Source organism: Eptesicus fuscus, chromosome 11, assembly GCF_027574615.1.
Source record: "Eptesicus fuscus isolate TK198812 chromosome 11, DD_ASM_mEF_20220401, whole genome shotgun sequence".
NCBI lineage: Eukaryota > Metazoa > Chordata > Mammalia > Chiroptera > Vespertilionidae > Eptesicus > Eptesicus fuscus.
Genome location: NC_072483.1, coordinates 7,864,864 through 7,880,599, shown reverse-complemented (window position 1 = coordinate 7,880,599; position 15,736 = coordinate 7,864,864). Strand labels below are relative to the sequence as shown.

At 61.3% G+C, this 15,736-nt stretch overlaps 1 protein-coding gene across 1 annotated transcript in view; it reads left to right on the top strand.

The window, feature by feature from the left end:
- GLI2 (GLI family zinc finger 2) overlaps nucleotides 1-12,122 on the top strand; it is a 32,052-nt gene extending 19,930 nt beyond the window's left edge. The window contains exons 7-11 of the mRNA XM_028148099.2: nucleotides 717-866; nucleotides 4,049-4,213; nucleotides 5,840-6,121; nucleotides 7,569-7,905; nucleotides 9,328-12,122. Of these exons, the coding sequence (XP_028003900.2) occupies nucleotides 717-866; nucleotides 4,049-4,213; nucleotides 5,840-6,121; nucleotides 7,569-7,905; nucleotides 9,328-11,759 (3,366 nt within the window). The 3' untranslated portion in view covers nucleotides 11,760-12,122. The remainder of the gene's footprint in view (nucleotides 1-716; nucleotides 867-4,048; nucleotides 4,214-5,839; nucleotides 6,122-7,568; nucleotides 7,906-9,327) is intronic.
- Nucleotides 12,123-15,736: the final 3,614 nt, after the last annotated feature.

Genomic DNA, 15,736 nt, shown 5'->3' with positions numbered 1-15,736 from the left:
CAGTGCTGGCCAGGACGGTCTGAGGACCGCCGTCCAGGGCGGCTGCTTGCCTCGCTCTGCCCCACTCGCCCCAGTGGGCCCCGAGCTGACGAGCAGGGTCCCAGTCCATGCTGCCCACAGTCGCAGGGTCGCTGGCGGCTCTGCTCCCTCCCCGGGCTGTGCTGTGCCAGGGGCAGTGCCACACGGTCCCAGGGTCCTCCGAGGGGTCAGTCCCTGCAGCCACCAACGAGCTGGGCCTTGGTGCAAAGGGACAGAGCCGCCATCTTACGGGTTATCCCTGATGGAGACCAGGACGCACTGACATTTCCATTATAACTAACGCTTCATGTAAAAGCCTGGAACAGCAGGGGCAAGCTCGGGAGAGGCTCCTCAGGCACCCTGTCCGCCTCCCTGCACTTCATTAGTGCCTGCTGTGTGCAGCTCCGCCGGAGCATCGTCATGGCCACCAGTCCTCACGGACTGGAGCCCGGAGCCCCGTCTGGGGTGAGCGGGACGCCTTTGACCATCTGTGGGGGATGGTCGCTTTGATGACTAATTAGGAAATGCAGCCGAGACGTTCGCACACAGTATGTCTTCACTTAATGGCCACTAACCACCCGGAGGAGGCGCGGCCGGAGGGTGACCCGACAGAGCGGGTGGTGTCTGTGGGGCGGCCTGCGCTCACGAGGGGGTCTGAGGCGCTGGCCGGGCTCACCCCTCCGGGCTTGTTCCGGCAGCACATCAACAACGAGCACATCCACGGGGAGAAGAAGGAGTTCGTGTGCCGCTGGCAGGCCTGCACGCGGGAGCAGAAGCCCTTCAAGGCGCAGTACATGCTGGTGGTGCACATGCGCCGGCACACGGGCGAGAAGCCGCACAAGTGCACGGTGAGTGCCCCTCGCTCGCCCTCCGCGGCCGCGCAGGGCGGCCCCGCGGCTCTGGGCCAGGCTGGGCGCAGGGTCGGGCTGTTCCGCCTGCTCCTGCCCTGGGCCCTCGGCCCGTCCCAGTCCTTGAGGCTCCTCGCCTCCTGTCGTCCAGAACGCTGGCGCTCGCTCGGGGCGTGAGCTGCGGTGGGTAAGAGTGCCAGCGTCTCTGTGGCTATGTCCGGGCCACCTCAAACCTCCCAGCACAGCGGTACCCCACGTCTCGTGTCTGGGTGACCCACACAGGCGCTGGCGGGGCCGCGCCTGCAGCCTGTGCCCTGCAGAGAGCAGCTTCACTGGGTCCCAGCTGGAGCCACGAGGGGGTAAAATCTCTGGGTTTAAGTGAACACAAATAGAAGGCCTTTCAGACAGCCGCCCTGGGGGAGTGAAGGGGCTGGGAGGATCATCGGGAAGGCCTTTTTCACACACAGAAACCGGTCCCTCCTGAAAGGGGAGGCGCGCAGTGAGGCGCTGAGGGGCTGCAGCTGAGCCCTCCGGGAGCGCCTCTTCGTGAACCGCCCTGTTCCATGGATTCCAAGATGCACACTTTATTCTCACTTTACTGCCTCTGAAACCAGGCGGTCTTAAAATGGGCGCTGTCCAGGATTCAATGAAATACGTTACCTTCGTTAGCAAGTTTTTCATTGAAATAAGATTCACATACTATGAAGTTTATCATTGTTTAACAAGGTACAATTTCAGTGATTTTTTTAGTATATTCACAAGTTGTGAGTTACTAGCTAATTCCAGAACATTTTCATCACCCGTCAGAGCCACAGACCTGTTAGCGGTCACTTCCCGCTCTCCCCCACCCCGCATTCCCTGAGAGCCGCTGACCTGCTTCCGACCCCTGAGCGTGCCTGTTCCGGTCCATAGAAATGAAATCACAATGTGAGCCCCTGTGCCTGGCCTGTTCACTTAGCCTGTTCTTAAGGCTCATCCGTGGTGCAGCGTGTATCTGCACGTCATTTCTTCACGTCGGGGCTAAATGGTATTTCATTGTATGGACAGGTCCTAGTTTTCTAATCCATTCCTCAGCTGATGGATGTTTTCACTGTTTTCACTCTGTGGCTGTTATGAATATGCTGCTGTGAGCATCTGTGTACAGGTTTCTGTGGGCCTATTTTCAGTTCTGGTGTACAGGCTGGAGCAGAATTGCCGGGTCAGGTGGAAGCTCTTACGTTTAACTTTCTGAGGACCAGCCAGTCTGATTTCCAGAAAGGCTGCTGCACTGCTTACCTTCCCACCGGCAGTGCGGGGGTTGGTTTCTCCGCGTCCTTGCCAGCGTGAGTTGCCCGTCTGCTGATCCCGCCATCACAGTGGACTGCGGTGGCATGCCACTGTGGTTTTGATCCGTGTTTCCCTAACTATTGATGAAGTTGAGTGTCTGCTCATGTGCTTACTGGCCTCTTAATATATCTTTTTTGGAGAAATGTCTACTCAAATATTTTGCCCATTTTTAAATTATTTGTCTTTTTATTGCTGGATTGTAGTAGTTCTCCTAGACTTTATGGTTAGCAAATATTTTCTCCCATCCCGTGGGTTTTCTTTCATTTTCTTGATAGTTTCCTTTGAAGCACAAAGTTTTGAGTTTCGACAGCCTCCTTTGCCCCACCCTGTGTATAGCTTTAGAGGGCAGCTCTTCCATTTTGAGTCCCTTTTGTATTCGGTGTGAGGAGCCGGTCCAACTCCCTTCTTTCGCACGTGGGTCTGCAGTTGTGCCAATCCCATTGGCTGAAGAGACTGTTCCTTCCCCTCGGCCGGCCTGGGCGCCCTTGCTGACCATCAGACGGGAGCTCATTTCTGAACTCTCACTTCCGCTCCATTGACCTCTGTGTCCTAGGCCAGTACCACACAGTCGGGTCCTCGTGGTTTTACAGTACGTTTTGAAATTGGAAGTGTCAATCCTCCAAATTCGCCCTCCTTTTGTAAGGCTGTGCTGGCTCTTCTGGGTCCTTTGCAGGAAGTTATTTTCTTAGCCATAGTCCTCCGACAGGAGCCGTGAGTGGCAGAAACAGATCGAAGGCCTTTGGAGCCACGTGTGCTCAGACAGTCAGAAATAAAGGGGGGCGGGGAGCGGGGTTGGGGGGGAGGGCGGGGGGCGGGGGGGGGCGCCGGGAATGAGACAGTGCCTGCTGGTTTCCCTGTCATTCTGAGGTCAGTTTTCACAGGTACATTGGATGCAGCTGCGGGATCCTAAGTATACACTCCTGGTCCCCCGCCCTCCCTGCCGCCTCGCTCGCTCGCTCGCTCGCTCCCTACCTCCCTCCCTCCCTCCTTCCTTCCATCCCAGAGGTGTTCCTTTCACCTGGCACTATGTACTAGGGACACAGAAATGAACAGGACCTGAAAGGAAACTGCCCCCGTGGAACTTGTACCCTAGTGGGAAGGCCGGTCAGAGGGCGATTGAGATCATGCTAAATTGTGTCAGGGAGCTTAGAGGGGGAGGTCGTTATCACGATTAAGAATATCAGAGACGTGCTCGTGGAGGGGATGACCTACAAGATGGAGAGGCAGTGAGCCCGTCCAGGGCCAGGTGAGTGGGGCGGGGGAAAGGGTCTAGCCAAAGGGCACTGTGTGCCAAGGCCCAGCCCGGAAGAAGCCAATGGGCTCAGGGACCTGAGGAGATCGTGGTGGCCGGAGCGAGGGCGAGGCCACGAGGACTCTGGGTTTTATTCTCAGCACATGTGATGCCCAGAACTGTTCCAATCAGGGAGGGGCACTGGGAAATAGTTAAAAATAACATTTGAAAGAGTTTTTATTGGTGGTCTCACAATGTGCTGTTGATTTTAACAAGCAGAAAACATAACTAAATAATGCTACATTCCCAATTTTGGTTTAAAAAATAACGTATGGGGACGAACTGCAGCGCCAGCAGAATGAGGCGTAGCTGGGGGTCAGCAGGCTGTCCCTGGCGGGCAGCGGCTGTCATCCCTCTGTACTTTTCAGTCCCGGTCAAGTTTTCCAGAAATGCCAGGTGTCAATTTTCTAATCAGAAAGGAAGGTAAGTGTTACTGCTAAGTTCACGCTCCTGGCTGCACTGCGGGGTGGAGCAGACAGGGCTGGGCAGGAGCGTGCTTGGCCCAAGGCCAGGCTCCCGCGTTGGGTCCGGGGCGCCCTCGCTGACCAAACCCGCCTCTTCCCAGTTCGAGGGCTGCTCGAAGGCCTACTCGCGCCTGGAGAACCTGAAGACGCACCTGCGGTCCCACACCGGGGAGAAGCCGTACGTGTGCGAGCACGAGGGCTGCAACAAGGCCTTCTCCAACGCCTCGGACCGCGCCAAGCACCAGAACCGCACCCACTCCAACGAGGTACCGCCAGCTGCACTGGGCCCCACGGGCACGCGTGCAAATGCATCGCCCCGTGGCCTCTAGACGCCTGGAGGCCAGGTGCCCTCTCCCCACTGAGCTCGGTCAGCTCAGCACACAGGGCCGCGTAGCTGGTGAGGACAGGTCTACCCGCTAGTGCTGCCAGTCCCGCTTGACCTGTGAGGGGACACAGGGCAGCCTTTGTCTCTCCCGAGAGCCAGAGCCCTGGCGGGGCTGAGAGCCCGGGGAGGGAAGTGGGCGGGAGCCCATGGCGTCCGCTCTACCCACCTCCCAGGCACTGCCCTGCCGATCAAATGCTGTCACTCAGGGAGACTCCGGAAAGAACATTTCTAAAAGCTTAGATACATTTTTTAAAAATATATTTTTATTGATTTTAGAGAGGAAGGGAGAGGGAAAGAGATAGAAACATCAATGATGAGAGAGAATCATTGATTGGTTGCCTCCTGCACAACCCCTACTGGGGATGGAGTCCACGGGCCGACGCTCTATCCACTGAGCCAAACTAGATAGGGCAGTGGTCGGCAAACCGCGGCTCGCGAGCCACATGTGGCTCTTTGGCCCCTTGAGTTTTTAGCAAAGGCCAGCTTAGGAGTACCCTAATTAAGTTAATAACAATGTACCTACTTATATCGTTTAAGTTTAAAAAATTTGGCTCTCAAAAGAAATTTCAATCGTTGTACTGTTGATATTTGGCTCTGTTGACTAATGAGTTTGCCGATGACTGAGCTAGGGCTTAGATACATTTTGAACCCCAAAGGGACTTGCTCCAATGCTTGTGAGAAGTTAGAGGTCTTTCCCAGAGGTATCTGAACCCCTCAGTCTCTACAGATGAGCTGGCCTGGAAGAGGGGTGTGTGCCTGTGTGTGTGTGTGCCTGTGTGTATGTGTGTGTTAATATGGGTATGTATGTGATTGTGGTTGTACATATGTATGCATTACATCTGGTGGGTGTGAATTTGTAAGCATGTACACATGTGGGTATGTGTGTGTGCTTTATATGTATATGTATATAAACATATAGATGTGTTTGTAAGCATGTGTACTCATGCATGTGTATATGTGTGTGCCTGTATGTATTGGGTGTGTGCCTGCGTGTAGACATGTGTGTATGCATATAAATGTGCATGTATGTATGCGGGTGTCGAGTGTGCATGTATATGAGCTCAGAACTGAGGTTCAGAAACCCTAGGTTTTCATCTCATTCCTGGGCCAGTTCCTCTGCCTCTCTGAGCCCGACTCCCTCAGAGAGCCTGGGTTCTGGCGCTGCCTCACGGGCACAGGAAAGTGTCCCCCTCCCTGCTGATGTCAGAAGCCCCGCGCCCTGGCCGGGGCGGCGGGAGGGTCACGCCAGGCTCTGTCCCCTCCCTCCAGTCTCTGATCTCTGCCCCCAGCTGGTGGCGGGCTCCCCCGGCCACATGCTCACCGGCCGGAAACGGTGCACACAGGCGGCAGGGCAGGCCCCTCCCATCCGATGGCCTGGCTGCACACAGGTGGCAGCCTCCCGCGGGGGCCGCCAGGCTCTGCCAAAGGAAGCGCATGGCTTCCGAGGGGAGTGCCCATTCCGAGTGCCTTCATGGCCCGTCCGTAACGCCTCCCGCTTCTCTCCCAGAAACCCTACATCTGCAAGATCCCAGGCTGCACCAAGCGCTACACGGACCCCAGCTCTCTCCGGAAGCACGTGAAAACCGTGCACGGCCCCGACGCTCACGTGACCAAGAAGCAGCGCAACGACGTGCACCTCCGCGCCCTGTTGCTCAAGGAGAACGGGGACCCTGAGGCCGGCACTGAGCCTGGCGGCCAGCGCTCTGAGGAGAGCGCCGAGGCCAGCAGCACCAGCCAGTCCGCGGAGGACTGCCTGCACGTCAAAGCCATCAAGACCGAGAGCTCCGGGGTAAGCAGAGCTGGGCAGTGGAGGCCCCGTCCCCAGGAAGCCACGCCCAGCAGGCCAGGCCCATTCCAGAGCACCGCCTGGGGTCCAGAGGCCCCCCCTCCCCCCGCAGCTGTGGGCCCTCCCAGGCCCCCTCTCTGAGCACCCCACGTTGTGCCTCCTTTCTCCAGCTCGACTCCTCCCTTCACCACCGTGGGCCTCACAGAAGCTCTGTGGCAGGTCCCGTGGTGCTGGGCAGGCTGTGGGCGACGGCAACGCCTGCCCCCACGGGGCCAGTCTGCGAGGGGCGGAGTGGCTCCCGGTGTGTGCCTTCTAACCAGCACCAGAGCCGCCTCGGGCTCCCTGCCCTCTGTCCTGTCTGCATCCTCACCCCTCTGGCCTCCACTCCTTTTGTTCTAACCACCTGTTCTTTGTCTCCACCTCTCTTCCCCGACTGTACCTCCCCCAAGGATAGACGGTACTGAGGTGAGCCGAGAAGCCGGAGGGGGTGGGGCGGGCCGGCATGAGTGAGGGTGGGCTGGGGGCCTGTCCAGGGGAAGGTGGTTTGGATAGGTCGACGGCAGGTAGGACCATTGGAACAGGCAAGGCTGGCAGCAAGAGTCAAGCTGCCAGGCCCGGGAGCAAGCACAGGGGACCTCTCCCGCGTGAGGGACAGGCAGAGGAGAGGTGTGAGTTAGGGCTGCAGAGGACAGAAGGACTGACCTACAGAGGTGTTGAGTGAGGTGAGGAAGGTGGTGGTGCCTGGACAGGAGGGAGCTTTGCAGCTTCCCAAAGAAAAGTCTGGAATTTGGGAGCAATCAGCCTAGAAACGAGCCCAGAGGAGCTCCTCCCGCGTCAGCCTCCCTGGGCATTGTCATGCGCCATGAGCTCCCAGCCCCTCTGCCCCGACCCAGAGCCAGGGCTGGTGTGATGGCACTTTGACAGGTCCCTCCCCGCCTGCCCTTTCCCTGCCTCACACGCGCCCCGGGCCTGCTGAGACGGTGTCAGCAGCTCTCATTGTCCCTTGCCTCAGCGTGCACATCGGGGTTGTTGCGAATGCTCAAGTACCTTTCATGTCAGCTTCATGCGGCTGCGGCAGCTTCTGTGGGCACAGCTTCCAGGTGTCCACTGGTCGACAACTCGCCAGCTCCGAGTGGGGTGGGGTGGGGCGGGCTGGCATGAGTGAGGGTGGGCTGAGCACAGGGATGGTGGGGGGCAGGGGGGCGACAGTTACTGGTGTCCTCTCCACACCGATGAGTCCCTTCCACCCACCAACTCGTCCTGAAGGCAGTTCAGGTCCATCCTGTAGTTGGGGAGGCCAGGATTGAGAGGAGAGATTATTCGAACGGTCCTCACAGGGCAGCTTTCTTCCCGCCCCTGGGTGTGCAAGGGTGCATTGTGGGTGCAGTCATGGGCGCGGGGCCAGGCGGTTCTCACACCTCTGAGTCTGACCTCACCGCGTCCTCTGCAGCTGTGTCAGGCCAGCCCTGGGGCCCAGTCATCCTGCAGCAGTGAGCCCTCTCCCTTGGGCAGTGCCCCCAACAATGACAGCGGTGTGGACATGCCGGGGACAGGGCCTGGAAGCTTGGGAGACCTGACAGCGCTGGATGACACGCCCCCGGGGCCCGACACCTCAGCCCTGGCCGCCCCTTCCGCTGGCGGCCTGCAGCTGCGCCAACACATGACCGCCATGCACCGGTTAGAGCAGCTCAAGAAGGAGAAGCTCAAGTCACTTAAAGATTCCTGCTCGTGGGCCGGGCCAGCTCCACACCCCCGGAACCCCAAGCTGCCTCCCCTCCCGGGAAGTGGTGAGTGGAGGTCCTGGTGTGTGGGCTCGGGGGGGAGGGGGATAGAGCCTGGGGTAGCACCCACCAGGTTCATGCCCATCAAGCGCTATGTGTCCTCACTGGCACAATAGGATGGATCTTACCAGCCCGTTGCACAGACTAGGAAACGGAGGCTCAGAGAGATGAAAGGGCCTCACGTAAACCAATGGCAGAGCTGAGACTTAGCCCAGGCTTGAGTGGCTGCAAAGCCCTGGCTCTTCCAACTACACCATGCTGCACCCTACAACCCCTAAAAACAGACACACCCTGCTCACATCATCCTCGTCCTCATGATTCATTCGGCCACTTATCAGGCCCCTGCTGTGGGCACCGTGGCAAAGGCCCTGGGCAGGAGTGATACAGTCTCCCTCCCTGTGGTTAGAAGGAGCATTCAGTTGAAGGCCATGCCATCAGATGCACAGTCACCCGCAGAATGGCCAAACAGCACGGAGGTAGAGCTGTGTGGGGGAGAGAGAAAGCCTATCCACTAGGGAAGGGCAGGGAGGACTTCCTGTAGGAGGCAGCCCTGTGTTCAGCCTCAGGAGGTGTTGCCAAGCTTTGAGATGGAAGGCAGTTTCACCAAGCACTTCTTGGGTGCTGACCCTGTGCCAGGCAGTGCTCCAGCCACGGGGCACTTATCCTCCAGGCTCCCTCGGGGGCTGACGGCCAGTGTGGACCCAGGACTGGGCTAGGGAGAGGTGAACACGGGGATGCACCACCAGCTCTTCCCTGAGGGAGGACTTGTTGACTCGGCTGTTGAGGGAACTGCTAGCAGATGGCTTCACCTCTCCGCTTCCTACAGAGATCGCCTGGGTCGCTGACAGCTGACTCACCAAGGTCACGCTTCCCAGGGTGCCTCCATCCAGGGACTTACATTGCCGGAGTGTAAGGGCTGTTTGAGGCCCGGAGCTCCCCGTGAGGTCCGCCAAGGCCGTCGGGCCTGTCACCGCTCACTTCTCCCTGCCCACCTGGCTGCCCTTCCTCCCTCCCGTGGGCATGGGTCCCGGCCCTCCCTGCAGGCAGCCTGCTCAGTGAGCCCTGTCCCAGGAGCCTGACTGGCAGCACCCCCAGAGGTGAGGGCCAGGCCTCCTGGGATCTTCTCCATAGCTCAGTCCACGGCGAGGTCACCGTCCACAGCTGGGAATGCAGAGCACCAGCTGCATGGAGCTCAGGGCCGGCCAGGCACTGGCAGAGCCACGCCGCATCCGGCCCTGACCCTGCCCGCCCTCCAGCGAGGGCCACGTTCACCCACCTGCAGCCCCTACCGCTTCCATCAGAAATCACGGGCTTAGTGCCCGCTGGGCGCCAGCCGTGTCCTAGGGCTCCGGGCTGCCGCCTCGGCCTGGTCCCGGCGGGCAGGGCACCGCTCCCACCGCCCATGCTGACCTCTTTCCCTCCCCACAGGCTCCATCCTGGAAAGCTTCAGCTGCGGTGGGGGTGGCAGGCCGCTGGGGCTGCTGCCCAACCCGCGGCTGTCCGAGCTGTCCGCCAGCGAGGTGACGGTGCTGAGCCACCTGCAGGAGCGCCGCGACAGCTCCGCCAGCACGGTCAGCTCGGCCTACACGGTGAGCCGCCGCTCCTCCGGCATTTCCCCCTACTTCTCCAGCCGCCGCTCCAGCGAGGCCTCGCCCCTGGGCGCTGGCCGCCCGCCCCAGGCCAGCTCGGCAGACTCCTATGATCCCATCTCCACGGACGCATCCCGGCGCTCCAGCGAGGCCAGCCAGGGCAGCGGGGTGGGCACCGGGCCGCTCAGCCTGACGCCCGCGCAGCAGTACAGCCTGCGAGCCAAGTACGCGGCGGCCACGGGCGGGCCGCCCCCCACGCCGCTGCCAGGCCTGGAGCGCGGGAGCCTGCGGGCCCGGCTGGCTCTGCTGGACGCATCAGAGCGCGTGTTGGGGCCCCGGCGAGGCAGTGGCGGGCTGGCCTATGGCCACGCAGGGCCTGCACCCGCCTTCCCCCACGAGGCATGTGGCAGCGGGGCGCGGCGGGCCAGTGACCCAGTGAGGCGGCCAGATGCCCTAGCTCCGCCTCGGGTGCAGCGCTTCCTCAGCGCCCACAATGTGAACCCGGGCCCGCTGCAGCCCTGCGCCGCCGAGAGGCGCGGCCTCCACCTGCAGGGTCCCGCCGGCGCTGAGGGCAGCCTCGCCCATGGCACCTACTCCCCCCGACCACCCAGCATCAGCGAGAACGTGGTGATGGAAGCCATGGCAGTGGGGACAGACGGGGCAGGGCCCGAGGGCCCCCTCCTGCTGCCCGAGGATGACCTGGTGCTGCCCGATGACGTGGTTCAGTACATCAAGGCACATGCGGGCACCCTGGGTGACAGCACCCCGCAGGCATATCCCCCCGAGAGCTCCTGCTTCTCTGAACACCCCAAACTGCCCAGCCCAGGGCTGCACGGCCAGCGCAGGATGGTGGCTGCGGACTCCAACGTGGGCCCCTCCGCCCCTGGGCTGGGAGGCTGCCAGCTGGGCTATGGCGCCCCCTCCGGCCCGAGCAAAAGCAGCATGCCTGTGCAGTGGAATGAGGTGAGCTCTGGCACCATGGACGCCCTGAGCAGCCAGGGGAAGCCTCCACCCATTCTGCAGGCCAACCTGGCGGTGGCACAGCAGAAGCCGGCCTTCTGCCAGTACCCGGGCTACGGCGCACAGGGCCTGCCACCGAGCCCTCGGGGTCTGGGCAGCGCGCAGCCACTCCTTCAGGCCTGCAGTGGAGCCCCCTCCGGGCCCAGGGTAAATCATGTGCAGCAGCTTCGGCAGGCAGGGACCGGGGGCCAGTGTCCCGGCATGACCACCACAGCGGGCCCCCACGCCAGCTACGACCAAGGCCACCCCCAGCTGAGCTCCAGCACCATGGGCACGGCCCTGAATCCATTCCCCACATCCTGCAGCAACCTGGCAGCCAAGCCCGGTCACCCGGGGCTCCCCCAGCAAATGGAAGTTGTTCCCGACCCCTCCATGATGGGTAGTAGACGCAGGGATCTTGGGGCCCCCAATGCCACCCTGGCCGGGATGGCACCACTTCATGCACCCCAGAGCTACCCACAGCAGAGCCATCACCTGGCAGCCCCCGTGAGCCAGGAGGGCTACCACCAGGGCCCCAGCCTTCTGCCTTCCCACCAGCCCGGCTTCCTGGAGCTGCAGCAGGCCGCAGGGGGGCTGGCTGGGCCCGGCTTCGGCCTAGTGCAACCCCGGCCACCGCCTGAACCCAGCCCTGCTGGCCGCCACCGGGGGGTACGTGCTGGGCAGCAGCTGGCCTACGCCCGGGCCGCCGGCCATGCCGTGGCTGCTGTGTCAGCCAACCAGGAGATGGCAGAGTCTGTGCCCAAGGGAGCGATGGGCACTACGGCATCCTTACCTCCTCAGCTGCCCCCGCAGGACACGGGTGGAGCCCAGGACCACAACATGCTCTACTATTATGGCCAAATCCACATGTATGAACAGAATGGAGGCCTGGAGAACCACGTAGGCTGCCAGGTCATGAGGCCCCAACCGCCACAGCCACAGGCCTGCCCGGAGGGTCTCCAGCCCCAGCCCTTGTCCTCGCCAGGGGTCAACCAGGTGTCCAGCACTGTGGACTCCCAGCTGCTGGAGGCCTCCCAGATCGATTTCGACGCCATCATGGATGACGGCGATCACTCGAGCTTGCTCTCGGGCGCCCTGAGCCCCAGCCTCCTCCACAGCCTCTCCCAGAGCTCCTCCCGCCTCACCACCCCCCGGAGCTCCCTGACTCTGCCCTCCGTCCCCATGGGCATCAGCAACATGGCCGTCGGGGACATGAGCTCCATGCTCACCAGCCTGGCCGAGGAAAGCAAGTTCCTCAACATGATGACCTAAGGCCCCGGCCCCTGCTGCTGAGCGGACCCCGAGGAACCGTCGTTTCCAGAGTGGGGTGTCATCCATTTTGTCTTCTTCCAAAAAAGTATTACTAGGCCTGCGGCGGGGGGAGCGGGGGCAGTGGCTGGTCAGACCACAGCGCTTTAAGGCAAGTTTACGTGCATCCTGTCAGGTCTTCTCGGGGTTATTTTTGGAACGCTGAAAAACCTCAGGAGGAAGGCTCGTTTACACAGCGCTCCCGCCTTTGGTGTTGACGAGTAGAGGAGCACTCTGCTCGGCTCCCTCGCCCCTGTCAGGGGTCCCCGGCCCGGGCTTTCCAAGTCCACGGGGACAAGGGCAGAAGGCACCACGTTTGGGTTGGAATCAGAAGCCATACTGGATGCTGTAACCCAGGAAGATGAGCTATTCCGATCCTGCAAGAAGGAGTTGCTGGCCCCCGGAACCCTTCCCCAAGCTGGTCGTGAGGCCTCTGACGTCCCTGGTTGCAGAGGAAAGAGAGTTCACCCAGGCCACTCGGAGCACATCCTGATTTCAGGGGTGGGAGCGCCGGCACCTCCGCCCGGCAGAGCCAGGTGTCACCTGGCAGACGGCCACGTGTGCGGAATGAGTGAAGGACGGGAGTGTTGCCAGAAAAGGGAAAGAACGCACCGTGACGCTCGGGGTGCTCAGAAGCGGCGGGCCCCTCCAGGCCGTGTTTACAGGGTTCACGCGTGTAAAACGTGGCCCTCCCTGAAAAGAACACGCACTTCTAAATACCTCGGGGCTGCTGGAGCTGCTGCGGGCCAGGGATGACCGAGGGCCCACGCGTGGATGGACCTTTAGGAAGTGAGAGTGCACGGGCCCAGCCTCGGGCGCCTGGGGTAGGAGGAGTCACATGTTTACCCAGCCCTGTTTCCCCAGGGCACTGCCCGCCCGCCCTCCCCCAGGCCCTGGTGGCAGCCTCTCCAGCAGCCCCCGGCCATGCTGCCCACTCTCCAGCAGCCCGGGGTCCCTGCCAAGTCCCGGCACCTCTGGACCCCTCCCTCTGCCCTCATTCGTTCCAGAGGACGATGATGTGCGTGGCGTCTGGTGGGGCGGGAGGGGAAGGAGCTGATTCCTGGGGCTCAGGGACATCACTGGACGCCCCTGTTCCGCTGGGATTAGGAACTGGCGTCAGAAGACATGCTGAGCATACTGTGGGATGAGTGGTGCATCCTCCCCAGCACCCCCCCCCCCCACCTTCCCCGTGTTGAATTCGTGGCATCCTTGCCAAAACCAAGGGCACCACTAGGAGCCTGAGACTGACTGTGACCCTGGCTTCAGGCAGGAGAGGGCCAACACCTTACCTGGGCCCTCTGCGGCCCAGAACACCCAGGGCTTTGTTAGGCTCCAGGGAAAGGCCACGTCCAAGTCCCAGCCCGGGAGGGGCCCGGGGCCTGGGCTCTGGGGGTCATTCATTGCCTGAGCGGGCTGTCACAGCTTCCCACCCGTATAGTCTGTACAGACGACGTCGTCCCTGACATTGCTGTAGGCGAGGCACCCAGCCCAGTTTGTATCTCCACAACATTTTTAGCTTTTTCTACCTGCTATGAATTGAGATGACATGCTCAACTTGTAAATAAGTCTTTTTGTACATTAAAAAAGTAATTTTTTCATAATTTATTTTGTCTATCTGCTTCCTCCTTGACACAGTTAATGAGGCCCTGGGCAGTAAATTTGGTGCATTTGAACAGAAATTAGGCTGTATTTTTTCTCAACAGTGTCAGAATGGACCGTTTCACATTTGCCCAGAAATATTTAATGCAGACGCATTTGCTGGCTGTGTGTGTGCTGCCTCCGGGTGGGGGTGGGGTTAGCATGTTACAGTCAGTATCGGCTGCTCTTCCAGGGTCTGCGCTGAATATCTGCACTGACTTTCGGAGAGCCATTCGTCCAGCCCCAGGGGCAGCCCCAGCACTCCTCCCCGGAGCCCCCTCTCTGAGGGCAGCCCCAGCACTCCTCCCCGGAGCCTCCTCTCTGAGGGGCAGCCCGATGGCATGGGAGCTGGGTGGGGTGGGGAGAACGGGCAGGCCCTCTGTGCTCTGGTGCAGAAAGAGTCAGGGCGGGAAGCTGGAGCCTAGGACACCGGCAGCAGCCGTGGGCGAAAGAGCCCGTGGAGAGCAGCCCTGAGCGGGGCTCCATCCTGGGCGGTGACCCTGGCAGGTACACGGGGAGGCTCAGGTCTAGTAAGAGATCAGTCAACCACTGGCAGAGACGGCCACCCAGTGGGGCCAGTGACTAGAGCGTGAGGCCTGGGGTGCGCTCTGGACTGGGACGGGACAGCAGGGAAGAGGGCTGCTGGGCGGGGGGGCGGGGGGGCTGGCCTCCTGGGTGCCCCCTCCTCTCCCTGAGGAAATGCACTGGGTGGCACACTGGGAAGAAGCCGGTGAGCCCGTGGAGGGTGTTTTAACTCGGAGCCATGCTGTGCGTAGGGGGGGAGGGGTCGGTGTGGGGGGGCATGTGGCCTGATGAAGGTTCCCAGGCACAGAAGCACAGGAAACACCAAGGAAAATGGGACCTAGCCCGTTTCCTTTCTGCAGAGCGTCCCGAGTCCACCGTGTCAGGGGAGCCCCCACTTCCCGGCAGCAGGTTCCTGGTGGAAAGACGCAGCCAGAGTGGACTCCTGGCCCGCTCCTCCTGGGGGCTCGCCCCGCTGCGTGCACACTCGGGAGGGGGCCGAGCGCCTGGCCCGCCCTTTCCCCCCCCGCCTCCTTCACAGCCCAGCTGCAGGCTCGCACCTTCGCTTCCTGTTACGTTTCTGGAAGCAGCTCTGCTCTGCTTTGAGGACCTTAGTTGCTCGGTGCTGCCTGCGGCGGGATGAGCCGCCGCTTTAAGAAGCCCGAGGTGGCCATTCAGTGACCGACCCTCCGTCCGTCAGTGGTCAGTGAACGATGGCCGCCATCGTGCTGCCTAACAATGTCCACCAAGCCTTCAACCTCGGGAGCAAGTCGCGTGCATTAGCTCCTGAACCTGGTCAGCCGAGCGCCGGTCCCGGCTGGGCCTGCGGGCCGGCAGCTCTGCGGGCGGCCGGGGGCAGCTACTCTCGCCGGCCTGGCTGGGCCGCTTGGGTCTGTTCCCCGTGGCTCTCGTCCTCCCCCAGCACCAGGACGCTGGCTTGAGCACTGCTTTCTTGTGGCGACGGCAGAAGCTAGAAGGAAGTGTGGGTCCTTGAGGACCAGCACACCGTCGGTTTCACCCCCTTCTTTTGGCCAAACCAAGTCATATGGCCAAACCCATCGCCGCTGATGTCAGGAAGGGCACGTCCATGCGCGTGGGAGGGAGAGAGCATTTCTCAACGATAACGCAGTCCTCCCCATTGCAGTGTGTTCGTCCGCCACCCCGTCTGTCCAGCCAGTCATCGGTGGCGGGCTCTAGGTCCTGTGCTCTGCGTTCATGCTGGACGTGGCTCTTCTTGACCCAGAGACGTAGGAACTAAAGAAGCGTTCCCTGCCCCGTGCGCACACCCAGCATGCAGTGGGCAGGGCTGGGATCACTGCCATCGCAGCCACTGTTCCCAGCACCCGAAGTCCTGCGGGCGGAAGTGCCCGTGCCTCTACCCTGTGTGCCCCTAGCGATCCGCGGTCCCCTGTGCTCGGCCCTGCCCCCACTGGGGGTCTTCCTCCTCCGTCGTCCTTGCCCCTCCGGAAGCGGGCACTGGAAGGCGTGTCCCCTTATGCGGTGGAGAAACTCTCCACCTCTTCGTGCCTGAAAGAGCTGGGAGCCTCGAGGGCCTTTCCATTGTAAAGCCTCGGTCCCCTGTACTCCACGCTCACAGTGCACTCGCCCATCGGCCCTCTCAGACACTGCGGCTCTTCTGCATGGATGGTTCCAGTCACTCGGGCCAGTTCCTCTCTACACTGGTTACGGGTACCTTCGGGCTGTGTGGGGCCATGCCCTGAAGGTTCCTAGGCACCCCGTAATCACTGAGAGGAGGCTCTAGAGCCACCTTTCTCCTTCCA